A 20,534-nucleotide genomic window follows, 5' to 3' on the forward strand; every position below is an offset into this window, starting at 1 on the left:
GTGTGTGTGTGTGTATATATATATATATATATATATATATATATATATATATATATATATATATATATATATATATATATATATATATATATATATATATATATATATATATATATATATATATACACATATATTGTAAAAGAGCTACATGTGAAACATATAATTACATACAATAAAGTGCAATAGTGCAATAAATGCTACTATATATAATAAGCATACACAGTACGCTCAAACAAGTAACAACTTAGGCTGAAGTAAATAACAAGAAGGCATATTGTAAGTATATACTTGGCACAAATGTGTAGTACCGGGTTCACGTTAGCATTTGAGGGCTGCGTACGTCCTCCGCTATGCCCTGCCTACTTCCGCATACTACTGCATGCGTTCCGCGTACCTATCTTTAACATTTGGTACCCGGACATGCGGATATATGCGGATGCGTCTTTTGCCGCTCCCGCTGTCCGCACAAAACAGAAACTTGTTGCGTTTCCCGTGCGGTCGGCGGGCGCGTCAAAACAACGCATCCACATACGTCCGCATGTCCAATGTTAAAGATAGGTATGCAGGACGCATGCAGAAGAAGGCAGGGCATAGTGGAGGACGTACGCAGCCCTCCGCAAAGCCCCCAAACGCTAATGTGAACTTAGCCTTAAGAATCCCGAAAACGTGATCTGTTGTGGACCGTGAAAACTGGAGTTTGGGAAACACCGATTTTGGACCAACAAACATTCCTAATAGTACAAAACACTGGGTATATTGAATTTTTCCAGCTGACTTTCTTCCCATCCCAAAAAAAATCAACTTTTTTTTTTTTTATATTTATTTAGTCTGAAATGTTTGGGCCATCACCTAACAAATAAACAATTTTTTATCAAACTAAGTTCATCTGATGTGTAGATGGCCTTTAAGATGGAGAGTCCTAACGCCAGGGTAACAAGACATTTTTTAAACTAGAAGCTTAAAATAGCAAAAATTACATTTGTAAAAATGATTAAAAAACACTGTCAAATAAAGTTAAGCCTAACAAAGTATAAATGTGATACTGACTGGTATAAAAAATGCTAAACTGTACGTAGTAACCTAAGGCAGCTTTCACATTGCGTTCTGGCACCCGTTCGGGGCCCGATCGAGGCTTACATTTGAACCTCCACCCCCAAAAAACACAAATACGTGCTAATGGGGCCATAGACTATAATGGTGTTGGCAAAGCAAATGTGGGCGCTGCCGTGCATCATTTTCGGACATATATGCCTACTGGAGGCGGACAGTCAGACGTAGCAGACTGGGACTGAGTGTTCGCCTCTAATAGGCGTATACGTCCGAAAATGATGCATGACAGAGCTCACGTTTGCTCTGCCAACACCATTATAGTCTATGGCCTCATTCCGCATGTGTCCAAATCTCGTTTAGATGTAAACCTCAGCGGGATCATCAAATGGGTGCCGCAACGCAATGTGAAAGCACCCTAGCTGTATGTCCGTATGCCCACTGTGAAGTGTGGAGGGGAAGGTACGATGATGTGGGGGTGATCCTGGCCAAATTCAAGCCCATTTTGTACACCATGTCCCTTTAGCAGCAGTAACGTGGAAAATAAGAAAATCGGCCTCGCGCTTCTGGACATGGATCTCTTTTACTAGTAAAATGTGATCCGGCTCTTTAAACTCAGATTTGCTCTCAGTGCTCGCCTAGTGATTTATGTAGTATTGAATAGCTTTTTATGACAGTCTAGATTTAATGTTTATAGCCTATAAAATGAAAATTCTTCTGGATATCAAACATTTTGACAGAATCTGAAACATGTCCTCCTGTATATGAAATGCTACCCTTACATTTAATGAGTTACACTGCTATTAATTTGTAACAAAAACCATTTTGCCGTATTTAAAGGGGCGCAGTGCTCTAGGGTGAGGATACTTTGATTTACTAAGTTCATGTTGTACCTGATCTAGGTGAAATATAATCTGAATTCAGGAAAAATCTCAGCATTTTTTTTCTTTGTGTGCAGTAAATTATAATAGTGCTGAGTTGGCCAGAATCGTGTGGTGCTGGCAGGATATCACTAGAGGTAATTCATAAAATTGTACAAGATAATATTATACCTTAACCCAAGTTAATAAAAATTAAAAAGCAATGTAGTTTTTATTAAACAGACGAGAGTTTGCAGTAATGAGCAGGAATCAAGCAATGCTGTTTATAGAAAGGTGTCTGCTGAAGTTCTCAGCACATGGGAAAATTACAGAATAAGGCCGGCTGCAGAGGAGACGGAGAAAGTACCGTAATTTCTCCATCTTCTCCATTGCTGGTGTCTGCGGGCATTGCACTGCACTCAGGTGATATCCGAGTGCAGTGTGATGTTTCACACGCACCCATAGACTTATATGAAATCGCAACATACTGCAATTCTTTTTTTCCTGTCCGATTACGATTTGATCTGAGTAGGAAAAAAAAACGCATTTGAGAACAAAACCATAGGACTAAATTGTTTCGAATGCATTCCGATTGCATTCGTCCGATTTATTTGCAAGTGGGAGGAAGACCAAAGGCTGAGGATGGTTCCTGTAGATGCCAGCAGCAGGGATATGCTCACAAAGAAAGGTTTGAGGCCGGAATTTCTGTAACTGGTAAATCTGTTCTTCTTATCAGTATATAAGACAAGATGTGATTTTTTTTTTTTTTTTTTTCCCTGGCTTGTAAATCTCCCTTGTTTCTCCAGGATGCATGCGTTACCTGTCTAGGTGCAGTGCTACCTGCTAACTCCACAACTCTCCCAGTTTATCAAGTGATCTGCAGCGTGGAGTAGGAATCCTGGTGCGCTCTGCCGAGTTGGCAGTAATTGGAGCTTAACAGGATGTCCGCTTAGACAGGAAGCAAATAGTCAACTGTTGTCAATAGTCTGCCTTCAGGTCTGTGTCTTCTGATCCTCCCACAACACAGGAGATGAAGGAACCGAGAAGTGTAATGAAAGAAAACATATCACAGTTCTAAGAGAAAAATCATTGCCTGGAACACAATAACCATGGCACGGCGGAGCGCTCCTTCTTATTGACTTAAGTCCGCTATTGTCTCCTTCCATACCGGCTGGTGCCATTCTCGACAATTATTTATTTTCCTGTCCCGTCCATTATTTGATTAGACAGATGTTTTATTGTGATCCATTGTATTAACACGCCAGTCCTCCGCTGTTTTCTCTGAAGGTTGATGCCATACTTACTGATCATTGCTGATTTTGTTCTGTGCATGTAATTTATTTCCAATGCTGGAACTCCCATGTATGTTAGAGTCAAACCAAAAATAACCAATCGTGGTAATAATTATTGAAATGGGTAAAATGATGAGATTTGTAGTATTTCAAAATGGACAAAACTCTTAGTAGTGATTATCTTGATGGAAAATCTGTGTATCATAGTACTAACGCTGTGAATTAAATTTTAGGAAATCTCCTCTATAAGTTGCGGAGAAAATCTGCAGCCTTAATTGGGCAATGCTGCTGACTTACAGTCTCTGAATTTATGTTGTAGATATTCAAAGCAAATTTCTTTGCCATGACCTTTCCAACAATTTTTTACAATTTAGTGCAGTCTAAGGCTACGGTCACACAATCAGTATTTGGTCAGTATTTCACATCAGTATTTGTTAGCCAAAACCAGGAGTGGGTCAAAAATACAGACTTGGTGACGTGTTTCTATTATAGCTTTCCCCTCTGTTTGTTCCACTCTTGGTTTTGACTTACAAATACTGATGTAAAATACTGACCAAATACTGATAGTGTGACCGTAGCCTTAGGGTAACGTTTCTCCTTGTGGAGAGTGACGAGCCAAGCCTGGAATGTCCAGTGAGGAGACTTATAAGCCATGCATTGCTCTTCTGGGAAATTAAATATGCAAATTGACTCCAGAGAGGAAGAGGACAAGAACTCTAGCGCCACCTATTGGAAGCAGTGATCCTAAAAGTCAATATCGATATTCACTTTAGGAATGCTGCTTCCAATAGAGATCTATTTGCATACACCATTTTAGTGCGGAATTTACCTCTGCAGTTTACTTCAGATACGTTTTTTGTGGCTGACCCTCGAGGTACATAGCTCATAAGATTTGTTGCAACGGAAATTCAATTCTATACATCTTAATGGTGTTGGCTTTCCAGTATCTGCATGAATTTCTGCAAGGCACAAAAAGAAGAATGTAACAGTCGTAAATATGTCTTCGACAAATTAAACCCATGTGAACATAACTTAATGTGATAATTCACATTCGTGAAACTTAAGGCCCCCATCCAAGTAAGTTGGCCAAACGCCTCAATTTCAGCAGGACCGGTTGATAATACAACTTGTATGGGAGCTTCTAAACTCTTCCCCCCACAGATAATGTCGGGGATGAGAAGTTGGAATTTCGATGCCCAATCCTTTTGGGTTTTTTAAGTGCCTGGCAGTGGCTTTTTAATTTCTGCTCATTTACGGCACATGAGCGCTCGGCTGGGCACTCGTATAAATGGAGAAGTGGGAGAAAGATTAGTCTGCCAAACCCACGTTCATCCCACAGCTGTCTCGTGCGTGACGAGTAGAGAGAGAGCCCGCTAGACTTCTGGAAGTCATTTGCAATGTTCGGAGCTCCGTGGACAGTCCAGGAGAGACAGAATTTTGCAGGTCAAAAGTTCGGGGCCCCAATGTTTTCAATTGGGTTCAGGGTCTGGTTCATGTTCGGGTACAGTTCTGGAGCCCGACCCAAACTTTGGAATAAATTTCGGGTCGGGTACCAGAACCCAAACATCCACGGCTCCGCTCATCCCTAGTGTCAAGCTTTAGACTTTTTGCATGTAATGTGTTGGCATTGGAATTTTGGTCTTGTTACTCAATATTATTTCCTAAAATGTTATGATGACTGTGAAGGTAGTAATTTCAGTAATTATAATACAAAAAGGTACAGTCATGATTAGAGATGAGAGGATTGGGTAGTTCATGGTCTATAGCTGTAGTTTTTGGCTGTAGACAGGAACTACACACATTTCCTTACCCTCTGGGATCCCAGGCTTGGCTTATGATTAGCCGGACTGGCGAGATGTCATGTGTGCGCTCCATGCCGTAGAGACGATATCTGCCAGCCCTGCTAATCGTAAGCCGAGCCTGCTGACCCGAAGGGTGAGGAAACTTGCCCAGCACCAGTCCATGGCCAGCGACTTCTGATCTGGTTTGGGTTAATGCAAAGCGACCCGCTCATCTCTAGTCATGACTCCGTAACCATAATGCGAGAAACAAATCATACAAATACAAGATACAAATTTATAATTTCTCACATACTACAAATTATTTAATATAGAATAAAATGTAATTAATTTGGGGCGTTTTGGTTTTATTACCCCTATCCTTTTAAGTGTTCAGATCGTACGTTCCAGATTGTAAGCAAACCTTTACACATACAGTCCACTGTAGTAACTACTGGGAGTAATTGTGAGTTCCTATAAACTTAATTTTGAAGAAGTCTTCAGTTCTCTGGTCTTTTTTTGTTGTTTCTTATTTTTAATCTTTTACGGCAAATCTGACCTGTTTGTGGTCATTGAAGTGAGTTAAAAATCTAGAACAATCATTTATCACTGTAGTGCTGTAGCCGCTTTGTCCTGTCTGGCCAGTGTAAGTTATTTCCCTAATCATTATGATTTCTTTTATACAGTAACCTTGATTGATCTGGGCCGAGCAGTGACACACTGGGGAACTCCTCTTCTATAAATCACACCTTGTGTTTTCAAGGATGAGCTTAGTCATTGACCTTGTAATATTCGTGCTTGTATGCTATAAACTGTAATTGTACAGATATTATGTTGAGGCTTCAGACTTCATGTACAATTGCCCATTTCTTATACTGTGACTGTGTGCAAAATATAAAAACACATAATAAATACATAAATAGCTATATCGTGGAGACATGAATACCACCAAGTCGTCTTTCACTGGTGACCTTATTATTTAAGTTTTTTTTTTTTTTTATTCATCAAATATGACTTTTATCCATACCCTCAATTTTGGCAATTTCCGGGTCCTCATCTCTGCTTCATGTTCTTTTTGAATCCCTATTATGATAATAGAGGACATAATAACATCCAAGTGCTGCCACAAGTCATAAATGACAAATTACTAACCGTCTAGAGCCGAGACCCGGACTGGTCTCACATTTAGGACATTATTGATTGATATATAGAATCAATTTTCATACTAGCGTTTTCGTTTTGGCTTTGTATAGTTTTTTTTTTTGTTTATTTTTTTTAGTCATAACCAGGAGTATACCCTGGGGGACAAACTATACCCGGGGGTGTAAAATAGCCTAGGCCAAACTATACCCCTCCAGGCTGCAATATATCCCTCTATTGTATGAGCCCTTGTAAATTAGAGAGATTTTAGATGACTTTTTCATAACTTAAAACTGTCTTAAGGCCCCGTCTCACATAGCGAGATCGCTGCTGAGTCACAAGTTTTGTGACGCAACAGCGACCTCAGTAGCGATCTCGCTATGTGTGACACGTACCAGCGATCAGGCCCCTGCTGCGAGATCGCTGGTCGTGTCGGAATGGCCTGGACCTTTTTTTGGTCGTTGAGGTCCCGCTGACATCGCTGAATCGGTGTGTGTGACACCGATCCAGCGATGTCTTCACTGGTAACCAGGGTAAACATCGGGTTACTAAGCGCAGGGCCGCGCTTAGTAACCCGATGTTTACCCTGGTTACCAGCGTAAATGTAAAAAAAAACAAACAGTACATACTCACCATCTGATGTCCGTCAGGTCCCTTGCCGTCTGCTTCCTGCTCTGACTGAGATCCGGCCGTACAGTGAGAGCAGAGCGCAGCGGTGATCACCGCTGTGATCTGCTCTCACTTTCCGGCCGGCGCTCACAGTCAGAGCGGGAAGCAGACTGCAAGGGACCTGACGGACATCACATGGTGAGTATGTACGGTTTTTTTTTTTTTACTTTTACGCTGGTAACCAGGGTAAACATCGGGTTACTAAGCGCGGCCCTGCGCTTAGTAACCCGATGTTTACCCTGGTTACCAGCGAACGGATCGCTGTCACACACAACGATCCAGCGATGACAGCGGGAGATCCAGCGACGAAAGAAAGTTTCAAACGATCTGCTACGACGTACGATTCTCAGCAGGGTCCCTGATCGCTGCTGCGTGTCAGACACTGCGATATCGTAACGATATCGCTAGAACGTCACGAATCGTACCGTCGTAGCGATCGTAATTGCACTGTGTGACAGTACCCTGAGTGCCTTCGGCATTCTTGTAAAATACGTCGAGTCCCCGCGGTTGCACGTTTCGCGGATATTCGACAGCTGCAACACATTCAGGGATTGCCTGTCTGTTAGGCACTGGTTTTCTCATCCTGTCTCTGATTGGCTGAGAAGTGTGCAGATCTCTTTCTATTATTCTCCAATGCAAAGCAGCTTTTAATGTGTAACTACTGAGAAGTGCTGTAGGTTAGTAGCTTTTTTCACATGACAGGTTCCCGTTAAACACTCCCATTCAGATTTTGGACTGAACCTGTGTGAATGAATGTGTAGTGTAGGTGTATTAATATACTCACCGCTCACCATCTTCTCTGGTGCCCAGCAGCGCTCCCGTCCTCTTGGTCATCACTTCTGTAAATTGCGGGATCACACTGGAGTGTAAGTGATTGTAAGACTATATAGCCTCGATCTGACGAGACTTACATTGTAAGAGCGACACCCGGGTGTCACACAGCCCAGTGTGATCTGTAACCTCAGTCACCGGACTCAGAAGAAGATGGCGATCAGCGAGTCTACACCTTACACCACATTACGTGTGTATTCACACAGGTTTAGCCCATAGTAACTTCTATAGTGCGCGGAGACCGCTCTGGAAGGGGAATATAATGATTTTCTAATTTCTTAAAACACACTGGACACTTTAAGTTTTAAAGAGGTTTTTTGTTTTTTTTCCTGCATGTGTTTTGGGCTAAGAAACATATTTGCGATTGGGTTGTATTGTAAATGTTGCACCTTTTTGCTTTTACAAGCTCTTTGCATTCACCTTGAATGTAGTCTGTGGTTATAAATCACCTGAGAGGAGCTCCAAAAAAAAAAGACAAGATTTCCAAGCATTCCTGTTAGACTGTCAGAAGGAGCTCGCTGACGGATTCTCAGTTAGAGCTCGACCCCTTTCTCTTGGTGCTGCTGCTTTCCTCACACACTGCCCCGCACCTCTGTGCCTACAATGGCTGTAGGTAGAGGGTCATGTGACCAGACCGCCCCATCAGCCTCCTCCAATAGAACAGCAGCTTTTCCATGTGAGATGTTTAACAAGTGGAGGAGCGGATTTATGATATAGGTGAATGTGCAGGAAAACAAAAAAAACTATAAAAGCCAAACAGTGCAAAATTGGTAATCAAACCCAATTGCAAAAATAAATAGTTTTGGCTCAAAATTTGTTAGCTAAAAAAAAAAAAAATTGTCCCCTAAGGAGGCCGGCCCCTTTAACTGTAATGTTGGGGGATAACTCCGTGAATATAAACTACTTTTTTTTTTTACATATATTCTGTTCTGTACATATGAGTCATTGTTACCCATTTTTTGTTTGTGTTTTATCTCCTGCTGATCCTAACGTCTTAATTCTTTAACAGAGAGAACTCGATACAACAGCAACAGTATTGGCAAACAGACAAGATGAAAGTGAACAGTCCAGAAAGAAACTTATTGATCAAAGTCGAGAATTCAAGAAGAACACTCCCGAGGTGAGTCAGTGGCTTTCATATTTCTTCTCTATGCAGCTAAACGTTGTGATTAAGGAGAAAATATGTGTTTAATGGGGTTGTTTGAAAAGTCCAACAGGACAAGTGATAGTTTTCTGATTGTCAGAGGTCTCATTATTTACAATGTTGGGGTCTTGCGTCCCCCGTTTGCATACAGCGCACTCGAGGGTGCTCAGTGCGCACTCCATTTCCAGCATTGACAGACATAACTTGCTAACTTGTAGGTTATGTGCACACGTTCAGGAAAGTTTGCAGAATTTTCCTGAGCAAATCCGGACTACTTTCACAGGAAATCCGCTCGCGTTTTTTTTTCGCGGATTTTTCCAGAGGTTCCCAATGCAATAATATAGCGGCAAATCCGCGAAAAATCCGCAAATATAATGGACATGCTGCTTTTTTTTCCGTGATGCGTTTTTTGGGGTTTTTTTTGCGGGAAAAAAACGCAGCATGGGCACAAAAATTGCAGAATGCATCACATTGCATTTTTAAGCGTTTTTGCAGCGGGAAAACCGCCGAAAAAACGCGAAAAATCCGGAGCGTGCGTACATAGCCTTAGAATATCTGACAATATCAAGAAGCGAGAAAGGCCGGACAATGCCAGCATGTAGATTGTGTACACGGATACCTCCAGAAAATCGTCCACCTATGACAGCAACATTCAGTAGAACTGCTTTCTGTAAGTGGAAACATGAGCATCAAATTGGAGAGCTTTCCATCTACTTAGATGTTTTCAGTGAGACTTATGTCGTACATGTTCATAATGGTGAGTATAAAGAAAAGAAGAATTGTACTGGCAGCGAATAGGTTAATATAATTAGCACCCTGGAGACACACATGCGTTTTGCCCTTGGATGCACAAACTGTTTTTAGCATCAACAGCTGGTTTCATGTTTGCACTGTTAAACTGAATATTTTCTTGGTGGATTGCCTCTGAGCAATTTCTTAGTAATCGCTTCTCATGCATGTGAAAAGTACCATCTTAAGGAAGGAATCCAGGAAAAAGAACAAGTGTGCACGGGGAAACATCAAATATTGGTTTAAAGGTAAACGGTCATCAGAGAATTACTTATTGATGAAATCAGGATTTTTTTGTTGAATGTAATTTTTAAAATGTTTTGGTATTTTGTTTTTAAATTTACATAGCACAGTACACATCCAAAATAAAAAGTAGAAATCTTGCAATTTTCACACTGGCCATTGCGGTGTTTTGGACTTGAACTTCCATTTGTGTCATGAAGTAACACATACATGGCCACAATGGTCAGATCCCCGTCCCCATCCTCTGCTGGGTCCATTTTTTTTTTAAACATTAAAGTTTATGGAAAACTGATCCATGAATTAGCCATCCATTTTCTTTAGTTTGTAACAGATCAAGTAAGCAAAAGGCAAATCCTTTACAAATGGATTGCTGCTGGATCCGTTCTATACTGAGCATGTAAAGATAGCCTTACCTGTCATTGTATCCTGCCTCTGCTGATGAGAAAAGTTCTGTAAGGCTACGTTCACATTTGCGTTGTGCGCCGCAGCGTCGGCGCCGCAGCGCACAACGCAACCAAAAACGCGGCAAAACGCACGCTAAAACGCTGCGTTTTGCGCCGCATGCGTCCTTTTTGGCCGAAAGTTGGACGCAAAAAAAATGCAACTTGATGCGTTTCTTGCGTCCAACGCTTGCGGCCATGCGGCGCAAAACGCAGCACAACGCATGTCCATGCGCCCCCATGTTAAATATAGGGGCGCATGACGCATGCGGCGCCCGACGCTGCGGCGCTGACCGCAAATGTGAACGTAGACTAAACTCGTCCTGAAAGGGCAGAAAGTTGCTCCAATTCATTAAGACTGGCAATTCTTACACCAGTCTTAATGAGGGGGGCATTCAGGAATAAGATGCATTAAATGCATTGAGGCGCACAACAATTAATACATTTGGCGCATCTCATCAGTGGTGTGTCCGTCCCTAGAAATGTTTCTTTTCTGGTTTAATAACATTTCTAATGCTGCCACTTTTGGAGAATTTGATGGGCAGGCGTAGCTATGAACTGCCCCTTGTCTGCTCCTCTCCAGCTTTGCCCATTTTAGCAGGGCTGCCCAAAACTGTCGGAATCATGAAAAATTTGCACATTTTTTCACAACTTTGCATTGCACAAAAATGTAGTGACTTTTCAAAGTGTTTCACGCCATCTTTTTGGCATAAACACTTTGATGAACCCTGGGCCTTAGACTCTAAGAAAGGGGGAAAAAAACCTAGTTGCTATTGTGAAAATTGCAAGATTACCAATTTTATTTTTTTTTAAAATAAGGATCGTTATATGAAAAAAAAAAAAAAAAAAAAACCATTGCTAATTTACAAAAAAAAAATGCATGTGACACAAATTTGATATGGGCAATAGGTCATATTTTTTGAAGGCTTCCCCAACCCCTCAAAAATAAAGATAAAAATAATTTCTATTTTTTTAGTAAAGCGCACATCTTGGTTACTCTGAGAGGATTTACTCTCACTTCTTTTAAAGATGGAACAGCCAAGTAATGCATATCCAACGCCTAATGTACTGACAGAAACTCATTAGCAGCTGTACAATGGTGATTGCAGTCGCAATGACCCAGTGATGTACCGCCAGCACAAAGCAGTCACAGGCACTGGTTGTCAACCCTGCTGCAAAATTATACTCACACCACTGTACCCAGTATAAAAAAACGGCATAAAAAAGTGTGTGTGTATATATGTGTGTGTGTGTGTGTGTGTGTATATATATATATATATATATATATATATATATATATATATATATATATATATATATATATATATATACAGACAGACAGACAGAGACACACAGTACAGACACAAAAGTTTGGACACACCTTCTCATTTAAAGGTTTTTCTGTGCTTTCATGACTATGAAAATTGTAAATTCACACTGAAGGCATCAAAACTATGAATTAACACATGTGGAATTATATACTTAACAAAAAAGTGTGAAGCAACTGAAATTATGTCTTATATTCTAGGTTCTTCAAAGTAGCCACCTTTTGCTTTGATGACTGCTTTGCACACTCTTGGCATTCTCTTGATGAGCTTCAAGAGGTAGTCACCGGGAATGGTTTTCACTTCACAGGTGTGCCCTGTCAGGTTTAATAAGTGGGATTTCTTGCCTTATAAATGGGGTTGGGACCATCAGTTGTGTTGAGCAGAAGTCTGGTGGATACACAGCTGATAGTCCTACTGAATAGACTGTTAGAATTTGTATTATGGCAAGAAAAAAGCAGCTAAGTAAAGAAAAACGAGTGGCCATCATTTCTTTAAGAAATGAATGTCAGTGAGTCCGAAAAACTGGGAAAACTTTGAAAGTGTCCCCAAGTGCAGTGACAAAAACCATCAAGCGCTACAAAGAAACTTTGGCTCACATGAGGACCGCCCCAGGAAAGGAAGACCAAGAGTCACCTCTGCTTCTGAGGATAAGTTTATCCGAGTCACCAGCCTCAGAAATCGCAGGTTAACAGTAGCTCAGATTAGAGACCGTGTCAATGCCACACAGAGTTCTAGCAGCAGACACATCTCTACAACAACTGTTAAGGGGAGACTTTGTGCAGCAGGCCTTCATGGTAAAATAGCTGCTAGGAAACCACTGCTAAGGACAGGCAACAAGCAGAAGAGACTTGTTTGGGCTAAAGAACACAAGGAATGGACATTAGACCAGTGGAAATCTGTGCTTTGGTCTGATGAGTCCAAATTTGAGATCTTTGGTTCCAACCACCGTGTCTTTGTGCAACGCAGAAAAGGTGAACGGATGGGCTCCACATGCCTGGTTCCCACCGTGAAGCATGGAGGAGGAGGTGTGATGGTGTGGGGGTGCTTTGCTGGTGACACTGTTGGGGATTTATTCAAAATTGAAGGCATACTGAACCAGCATGGCTACCACAGCATCTTGCAGCGGCATGCTGTTCCATCCGGTTTGCGTTTAGTTGGACCATCATTTATTTTTCAACAGGACAATGACCCCAAACACACCTCTAGGCTGTGTAAGGGCTATTTGACCAAGGAGGAGAGTTATGGGGTGCTACACCAGATGACCTGGCCTCCACAGTCACCAGACCTGAACCCAATTGAGATAGTTTGGGGTGAGCTGAACCTCAGAGTGAAGGCAAAAAGGCCAACAAGTGCTAAGCGTATCTGGGAACTCCTTCAAGATTGTTGGAAGACCATTCCCGGTGACTACCTCTTGAAGCTCATCAAGAGAATGCCAAGAGTGTGCAAAGCAGTCACCAAAGCAAAAGGTGGGTACTTTGAAGAACCTAGAATATAAGACATATTTTCAGTTGTTTCACACTTTTTTGTTAAGTATATAATTCCACATGTGTTAATTCATAGTTTTGATGCCTTCAGTGTGAATGTACAATTTTCATAGTCATGAAAATAAAGAAAAATCTTTTAATGAGAAGGTGTGTCCAAACTTTTGCTCTGTACTGTATATAATTATCATTAGCCACAAGGAGGAGACCCCAAAATAGTGTTAATAAATATATCAGCTTGCTGCACAAAAAAACACCCGCACTTCTCCATCGGCAGAAAACTGAAAAAGTTATGGGAAAATGGTGACAAAAATCTAATTTGTTACAATATTTTTTTTTTTTTTACCACTAGAATATGTATAGAAATATACCAAAGTTTGGTATTAATGTAAACGTACTGACTGTAGTAATCGTGCTGCCAGGTAATTGTTACTACACACTGAACGCTGTAAAACCAAAACCCCAAAAAATCAATTATGGATTTCTTTTTTTTTTTTTTTTTTTTTTTGTTTCCTCCATCATTTCACTTCAACTTTTTTTTTTCCTGTATTGCAATTTGATATGGTATAATGAATGATGTCTTTCAAAACGACAATTTATCCAGTAATTGAAAAAAATCCTCGAACTTCTATGTTGACAGCAAAATAAAAAAAGTTGGCTATTGGAAGAAAGAGAGGAAAAAATGAAGGTGCAAGAACTGAAATGGTAGGCAGGGGTTAATTACAAGGCTGTGGCTGAACAATTCTTCCTTCCCATAAGGCTGCATTTACATTGGAAATGATGGGAATCACCGTTACATCAGAATTGGGCAGTGTTCACACCGTGCAAACACATTGTGACACAATTTTGCACAATTAGTGGCCAAAAAGATCATAGTTCTAAGATTACATAGATCCGGTTGGTTCAGGTTTTGGCCAACAGATATTGTTCTTAGTTACCCTGTTCACATGTTGGTTCGATCTGGTCAGAAAGGCGTATTAAGGCTACAGGAGTGCTCGCCCGAGCGGCTGCTGCTAGATGTCCCTGATGAGCCACGTTATCATAAAGACAATGGAGAAAAGGAATATTTTTTATATATTATACAAAATATCTTGTTGTATATTAACACTTTATTGACCACCGATACATCTTTTTACTGACCTATAAGACAAAAGCTTCCACCGATGGGTGATAATGAGAAAGCTGTGCACTTTAGCGGACACCCTGTTGCACAAGCCACGATCGATGTTGACACCGACCATGGCCATTTAACCACTTAGATTCTGTGGCATCTAGATGGCTAACAGAGCAGGGGGCTCCCTCTTTACCCCTGTGGTTCTCCTGAGTAAGAGACTAAATCGCATGAACCAATATTGTTGCTTCTTGGCATCCGCATCGGCAGTGCAGACTACTACCCTCATTCTCCCCCACCACTTCATTACAATGGGAATCGCGTTCACTGGGTGCTCAGCAGCTGATCCATCTCGAATCCTTCATTGTGGGGTGATATAGCCCTGCTAGCTGAGCAGTTCCTTCTTTCACCTAACGGTTTACTACCTCGGATGATACCTTATTGCTCTTACTGTGCCCTCCAATATCTATTTGTCTCTTCGGCACCCACACATCATGATTGTGTGGTCCTGATGGTTGCCCAATCAATGGGCCTAGTGTTTGCTGGCCACAGTGACCTGTTGAGAAGGTAGCAACATTTTAATGGTAAGATAAGATGTCATTCCACTTTGCACTAGTTCCTGAAAAGCACCTGAAGGGTTAATAAACCACCTGACAGCAGTTTTGAATATGTTGAGGGGCACTGTTGTTTAAAATGGTATCACTTTTGGGGGGTTTGCAATACATAAGCCTCGAAAGCCGCTTCAAAACTGAATAAGTCCCCCCCCCGCCCAAAAAAAAAAAAAAAAAATAGTCTTGTTAATTTCCTTGAAAAAATGAAAAATTGCTTGTACATGTTTATTCTTTCCAGTATCCTAACAACATAAAAGAACATGTGACAAATGGTGCTCACGTAAGGCAGACACAGGGGAAATGTTACTTGTGAACTATTTTGTGTGGTATGACGATCTGGAATAAAGGGATACTCTTTCAAAGTTGGAAAATTGCTATTTTTTTTTTTTTTAAATATGAATAAATGCAAAATATATTCACCTAACATAAAGTACAATGTGTCACCAGAAAACACTGGGATGTGTTGAAACATTCTGGAGTTATTGTAAAGTGACACATGTCAGATTTTAAAAAAGTGGCTTTGTCACTAAGGGGTTAAAATATATATTATTTAGTTGATAAAATGTATGTATTGTACAGCTGAAATGTATCGGCTAAAGTCTGTGCCTTCGTTTCTTCTATTGATATCGTACCTATATATTCCCCTTCCATAATGACACATGATTGCTGTGTTCCTCCTACAGAGGTTACATATAGAGCAGCCCCCTCGGTTTAATGCGCTTTGCATGGAAAATGCTGTTTTGATAAAGAATAGAGGCAATGTTGAGAACAGGGAAAATAGTGTTTTTTTCTATACTCCGGGATTCTTTGTGCATTAACACATCCAGAGAGTTGATGAATATATGGAAAAATGGATTTGTGCTTTTACCCTGCGTCTACAATGTGACAATAAATCCACTTTTTTCCTTTTAAAACGTCTCGCTGTATGATTTATGATCGCTAACGTATTACTGAATTCATAGTAGGTGTTTTAGTTGGCAGCGACAGGATCGGGAGATTTTGTAAACCTTTTAGTACCCTGCTTTTTCTTGTGTCTGTAGTTCGGAGTGAAATGTATGAAAAGAAATGTTTTCCGTCAGATATATCCACCTTAACTCTTCGCACTGCGGCTCCCTGACAGTAAAGCAACCTCTCCAAATACTGTATATTGTACTCAGCGCCTGGACACGGTTTTGGTATAGAGCCGCCCTCGCGTTCTTCCCTTTCTGAATCAGATTTAATGGGGCATTATAGAAGGAATAAAAAGTGACCAAAAACTATAAATGTGTATTGTACCAAAACTAAACCAAGTTTTAGGAAGTATAGATGAAAAGTATGAAACATGTTCCCATAATAGCTGCCAGTACTGGGTTTAGTGAGGTCAAACTATCAGCCATGTCTCATACTCATTAGACAGGTCCTTGCCAACACGCTAGCTGCAGGATGGGACAACACTAATATACAGTGTGGGGGTCTGCTGCTAGTATCGGAAGGGAATGGTTGGGGCAGTTTCATAGAAAAAATTTTATGGCCACTCCTGATTTTGGCTTACAAATACTGATGTAAAATACTGACCAAATACTGAGCGTGTGACCGTGGCCTAAAGATCGCTCATTAATATCGTAAAGTCAGAATTCCGCCTTAAAACAAAAAATTACTAATCATAGCCAAACAGCTGTTCCCATGTGATTCCAGTGCCTGCAGATTATTTCCTGCTCCTGAGGGAGATTTTTATGTTTTATAGTGGATTTAGGGGACATCGCTGATGTCACTATTGCACGTGTAGGACCAGAGTAGACTTGATTTGTTAAAAAAAAAAAAAAAGTTCTTGTTTCCTCTCCTTGAAGTGGGGGATACAATATGTATTGAAATAATTGGGGGTCACTAATTTTGGTGCTTCCAATAGGTGGCGCTAGAGTTCTAGTCCTCTTGCTCTCTTATGAGACAATTTTCATATTTAATTTCCCAGAGGAGCACTGCATGGCTTATAAGTCTCCTCACAATGACATGCCATACTTGACTGGTCACTCACCACACGTAGACACTTAGACCCCAGTTCAGACTCTAGCCAAATCAGATCTCATACTTTGCACTGATGAGTGGCAACACTTCGAAACACCGTGTCTACAAATTGAGATCCTGGTTTGGCGTTTATCCTAAGTCCTATTGCCAGACTCGTTGGAGGGTCGATATTGACTATTCGGATTGCTGCTTCCCAATAGGTGGCGCTAGAGTTCTAGTCCTCTTCCTCTCTGAAGAGGCAATTTGCATATTTAGATTCTATCATATAACACACGAATACCCAGTATTGTCCTTATCTTATAGACACACGTCTGTGACTAATCACCTCATTTATCAAAACTGTCAAAGAAAAAAACGTCTCTTCTTACCCATAGCAACCAATCACAGCGCAGTTTTCATATTTCCAGACTAGTATAAGCCATAAAAGCTGGGCTCTGATTGGTTGCTATTGGCGACGAGACTCGTTTTTTTTTTTCACATAATTTTGATAATTCTCTGCTTTTCAGAGTTTAAATTAAAAAAAATGGAATAACAAAATCTCGCTTCAGTTCTCCTTTAGACGAACATTAACCTTATTATACACTGCTTTCTCTAAATGGCACCATTTGTTCTCAGTAAATGACGTGCCGCAGTCTCTTTGTTTTCGTATTAATGTGACCGCTGCAAGTAATTTATAAATGGTGAAATATATGAGATGAATGTAGATTTTGAGCTTTTCTTCATCAGTTGCTCTCTTGCTAAGTTCCTAATTGCTTATAATTACTGTATCGTACATGAGTGGGCGTAATTTTCTGGTAAACTAACCATTCTGTTCAGACTCATTATACACAGCTCCAGCCGCTCATAATCAGATTCTGACGTGGCTCATCAAAGTTCAACAGGGATAATTTTGCTTTAGTTAACAGTAAATGCACACGGGCTAATCCTTTCCATCATTTTAATGTGCGGCGCAGAGGATCCAGAAAAACCCGAAGTGTTTAAAATGTCGGCGCCGTTCACTTTCTGCACCTATTCGATCGCAATGATGACGGAGACAAAGCGGGTGCATTACGTCACCCCGCTCCTGCAGCTGTCCATAGCAATGCCTCTGATCGATTATATATAAACCTGGTTGGTGTCAGCTGCAGTAGTTACCCCATGTCTGATCTGTTGTGTTGGAAATATTTTCGGTAATTGGTGCCAGGTACACCCTGATCAGACCTCGAGAACTCGAATTCCCTTCCAAATTTAATAGTTTGTTTATTAAACAACACATTGCTGCGGTCATTTATTCAGTGTGTCAGGCATATATTCATAGTTTCCATGCTTCTCCTAGTTATATGCAGGTCTCACTGGGCCAGGCGTCTGTGACCTCTATGGTTGCATGGTATTAAACATACACATATACTCCATACAGGAACATGGGCATTTTCTGTGCTTTTAGTACATGCTATGTGCAGCTTCATCTCCCCTCTCTGTCACCGAGTGTCTGCTTCATACGGCCTCGTCTCAGGACACATTATAGCTATGTTCACATTGCATTTTTGGCCCCTCTTTAGTGTACGTACCGAGAAGCGGATGCCTAACAGTGGTATTCATCACCCAAAAACTAACAAGGCGTCTGTTTAACTGATGAGCTTTTTGTGACATATCTGTTATACGGATGTAATTCTAGTGATATATGCCTGAGGGAGGCATTTTTTGGTTTTTACATAACCATCACCCATAGGTTATAACTACATTTGTTGAACAGATACGTCATAAAAAGTTCAAAGTTTAGAACTTCAAAGCTGTCAAAAAAAATATTCAATTTAGCAGTGTACTTGATGTTAAAGAGGTTGGCCACTACTTTTTTTTATGGTGTATCCTTTGGCTATGCCATCTATATCTGATGGATGGCGAGGCTCGACACTTGGTACCCCCACCGGCTAGCCGTTATCGGCGTCCGTGGTGGCTAGACGTTCTCAGATACTGCCGGAAATCAGCATCCCCACCACAACAGTAGTGGCCGCTACCGGGTAATGCAGATCCATCCCCTATTCAAGTGCAACTATAAAAATGCCAGAGCTGTTGTTTTCTGGAAGCACGGACGGCACCGGTGACAGCTGATTGGCGGGTGTGTCGGGTTGCACAACATCCTCCTCAATCATCAATGAAAGTGTAGTGATCAGCCCCTTTAAAAATTGTCTCTTTTCTCAATAACTGAGAGATTTTTAATTTGATTACTGCTCGTTGGCTAATTTACCAGTCAAAACTGCTTTCAACAAATAAATAATAATAATCAGAGTGTGCATAGTTTTCGCCAGCGACGTGATTATGCCGCTGGTCCGGACTGTCAATCATGCAGGAGCGAGCCGATCCCCCACCTCCCCGGCCAGCAGGAAGCTTGTGGAGGGTTGTGTTCTTGCAGAGGATGAGACGGCCGCTATTAGGCTGTATTCTCTAGACTTTGATATGTATTCTGTATGTTTTTCTTCCGCCATTCCTGCTAATGTTATGTAATGTCTGGGTGACGTAATGCCATATAAGTGTAATTACAGTGAGCGTGGCGTGCTGCCTCTCCATGAGGGTGGGGATTCTGATATTTTTCTACATGCAGATGAATGTCTCCAGCACTATGTGCAAAGGACATTACTCAACGCTGAGAACGATCAGGTATTAATCCTGTAATTAACTTACATGACAGCTTGTCTGTGTAATTTAACACCTCGGCTGCAAAGCGATTAATTTATTTGTTTCTTCCCTAGAAATCTGCAATTTATTTTTTGCTTTTTCCATTTAGAATTGTCTTTTATGAGTTGGAAATATATAAATATTTACCCTCCTGAAAATAATTGCTAGAAACTGTGTCTGTAACTCCCATGTACTTCTGTGGGTATTCAGGAAATGGCGGAGCTCAACCCCCTTGCTGTTTTATAGCCTTCATCAGTTGTGGCCACCACATAGACTATATTCCCATCTCAGCCATGAATGCAGCCAGAAGTTCCTAGACCAAGAATTTATTGACAAACTGGAGTTTTAACACAGAACTAAAGTTTATGGCTGTAACCCCATGTTTGCATTACGTTCATGGATGCTCCACAATGACTGAAGTTGTATTTTTAGTGAGGAGAAGCCTAGCTGAGTGATTTCCCCAGTAGGCCAATATTCAGAAGGCATGGCGCATCACGATGGTATGGCTTTATGCTGTAGCAGAACAATGATGGCGGGGTTTACATACAGTGGGTACAGAAAGTATTCAGACTCCTTTAAATTTTTCACTCTTTGTTTCATTGCAGCCATTGCTAAATTCAGAAAAGTTCATTTTTTCTCATTAATGTACACTCTGCACCCCATCTTGACTGAAAACAAGCAGAAATGTAGAAATGTTTGCCAATTTATTAAAAAAGAAAAACTGAAGTATCACATAGTCATAAGTATTCAGACCCTTGTTATTATATACTTTATAAGATGAGCTGTGATTGGCTGATTTGTCAATCCCTAGTTGTCTCTGATTGATGACATCATACAAGATCTTTTAAAAGATGCGGTTACCCATGTGCTTACTCAGTCCAGCCTCATACCCTGATGAAGCCAGTTAAGCTGGTGAAACATGTCGGGAGGCATGGGAGTGAATTTTAACAGCAAGTTAGGAGTGCAGCAAATAATCTGAATAGGGATATAGGTAGTGGCCGCACCATTCCCACAGATCAAATGAGTATTATTGTTAGCGAAACCAGATAAATAATACAATTGATCAAATGGTCCTTTAATATTTAGAAGGTCTCTTGATGTTTTCCTAACAATTGGT

General features: G+C 40.8%; 1 protein-coding gene across 3 annotated transcripts in view; it reads left to right on the forward strand.

The window, feature by feature from the left end:
• Positions 1-20,534, forward strand: part of CUX1 (cut like homeobox 1) — a 447,664-nt gene that overhangs the window by 65,082 nt on the left and 362,048 nt on the right. For all 3 annotated transcript variants that reach the window (XM_077294437.1, XM_077294435.1, XM_077294436.1), the window contains exon 2: positions 8,627-8,737. In XM_077294437.1, coding sequence (XP_077150552.1) covers positions 8,627-8,737 — 111 coding nt within the window. The remainder of the gene's footprint in view (positions 1-8,626; positions 8,738-20,534) is intronic.

This window comes from Ranitomeya variabilis, chromosome 3 (assembly GCF_051348905.1).
Source record: "Ranitomeya variabilis isolate aRanVar5 chromosome 3, aRanVar5.hap1, whole genome shotgun sequence".
Lineage (NCBI taxonomy): Eukaryota > Metazoa > Chordata > Amphibia > Anura > Dendrobatidae > Ranitomeya > Ranitomeya variabilis.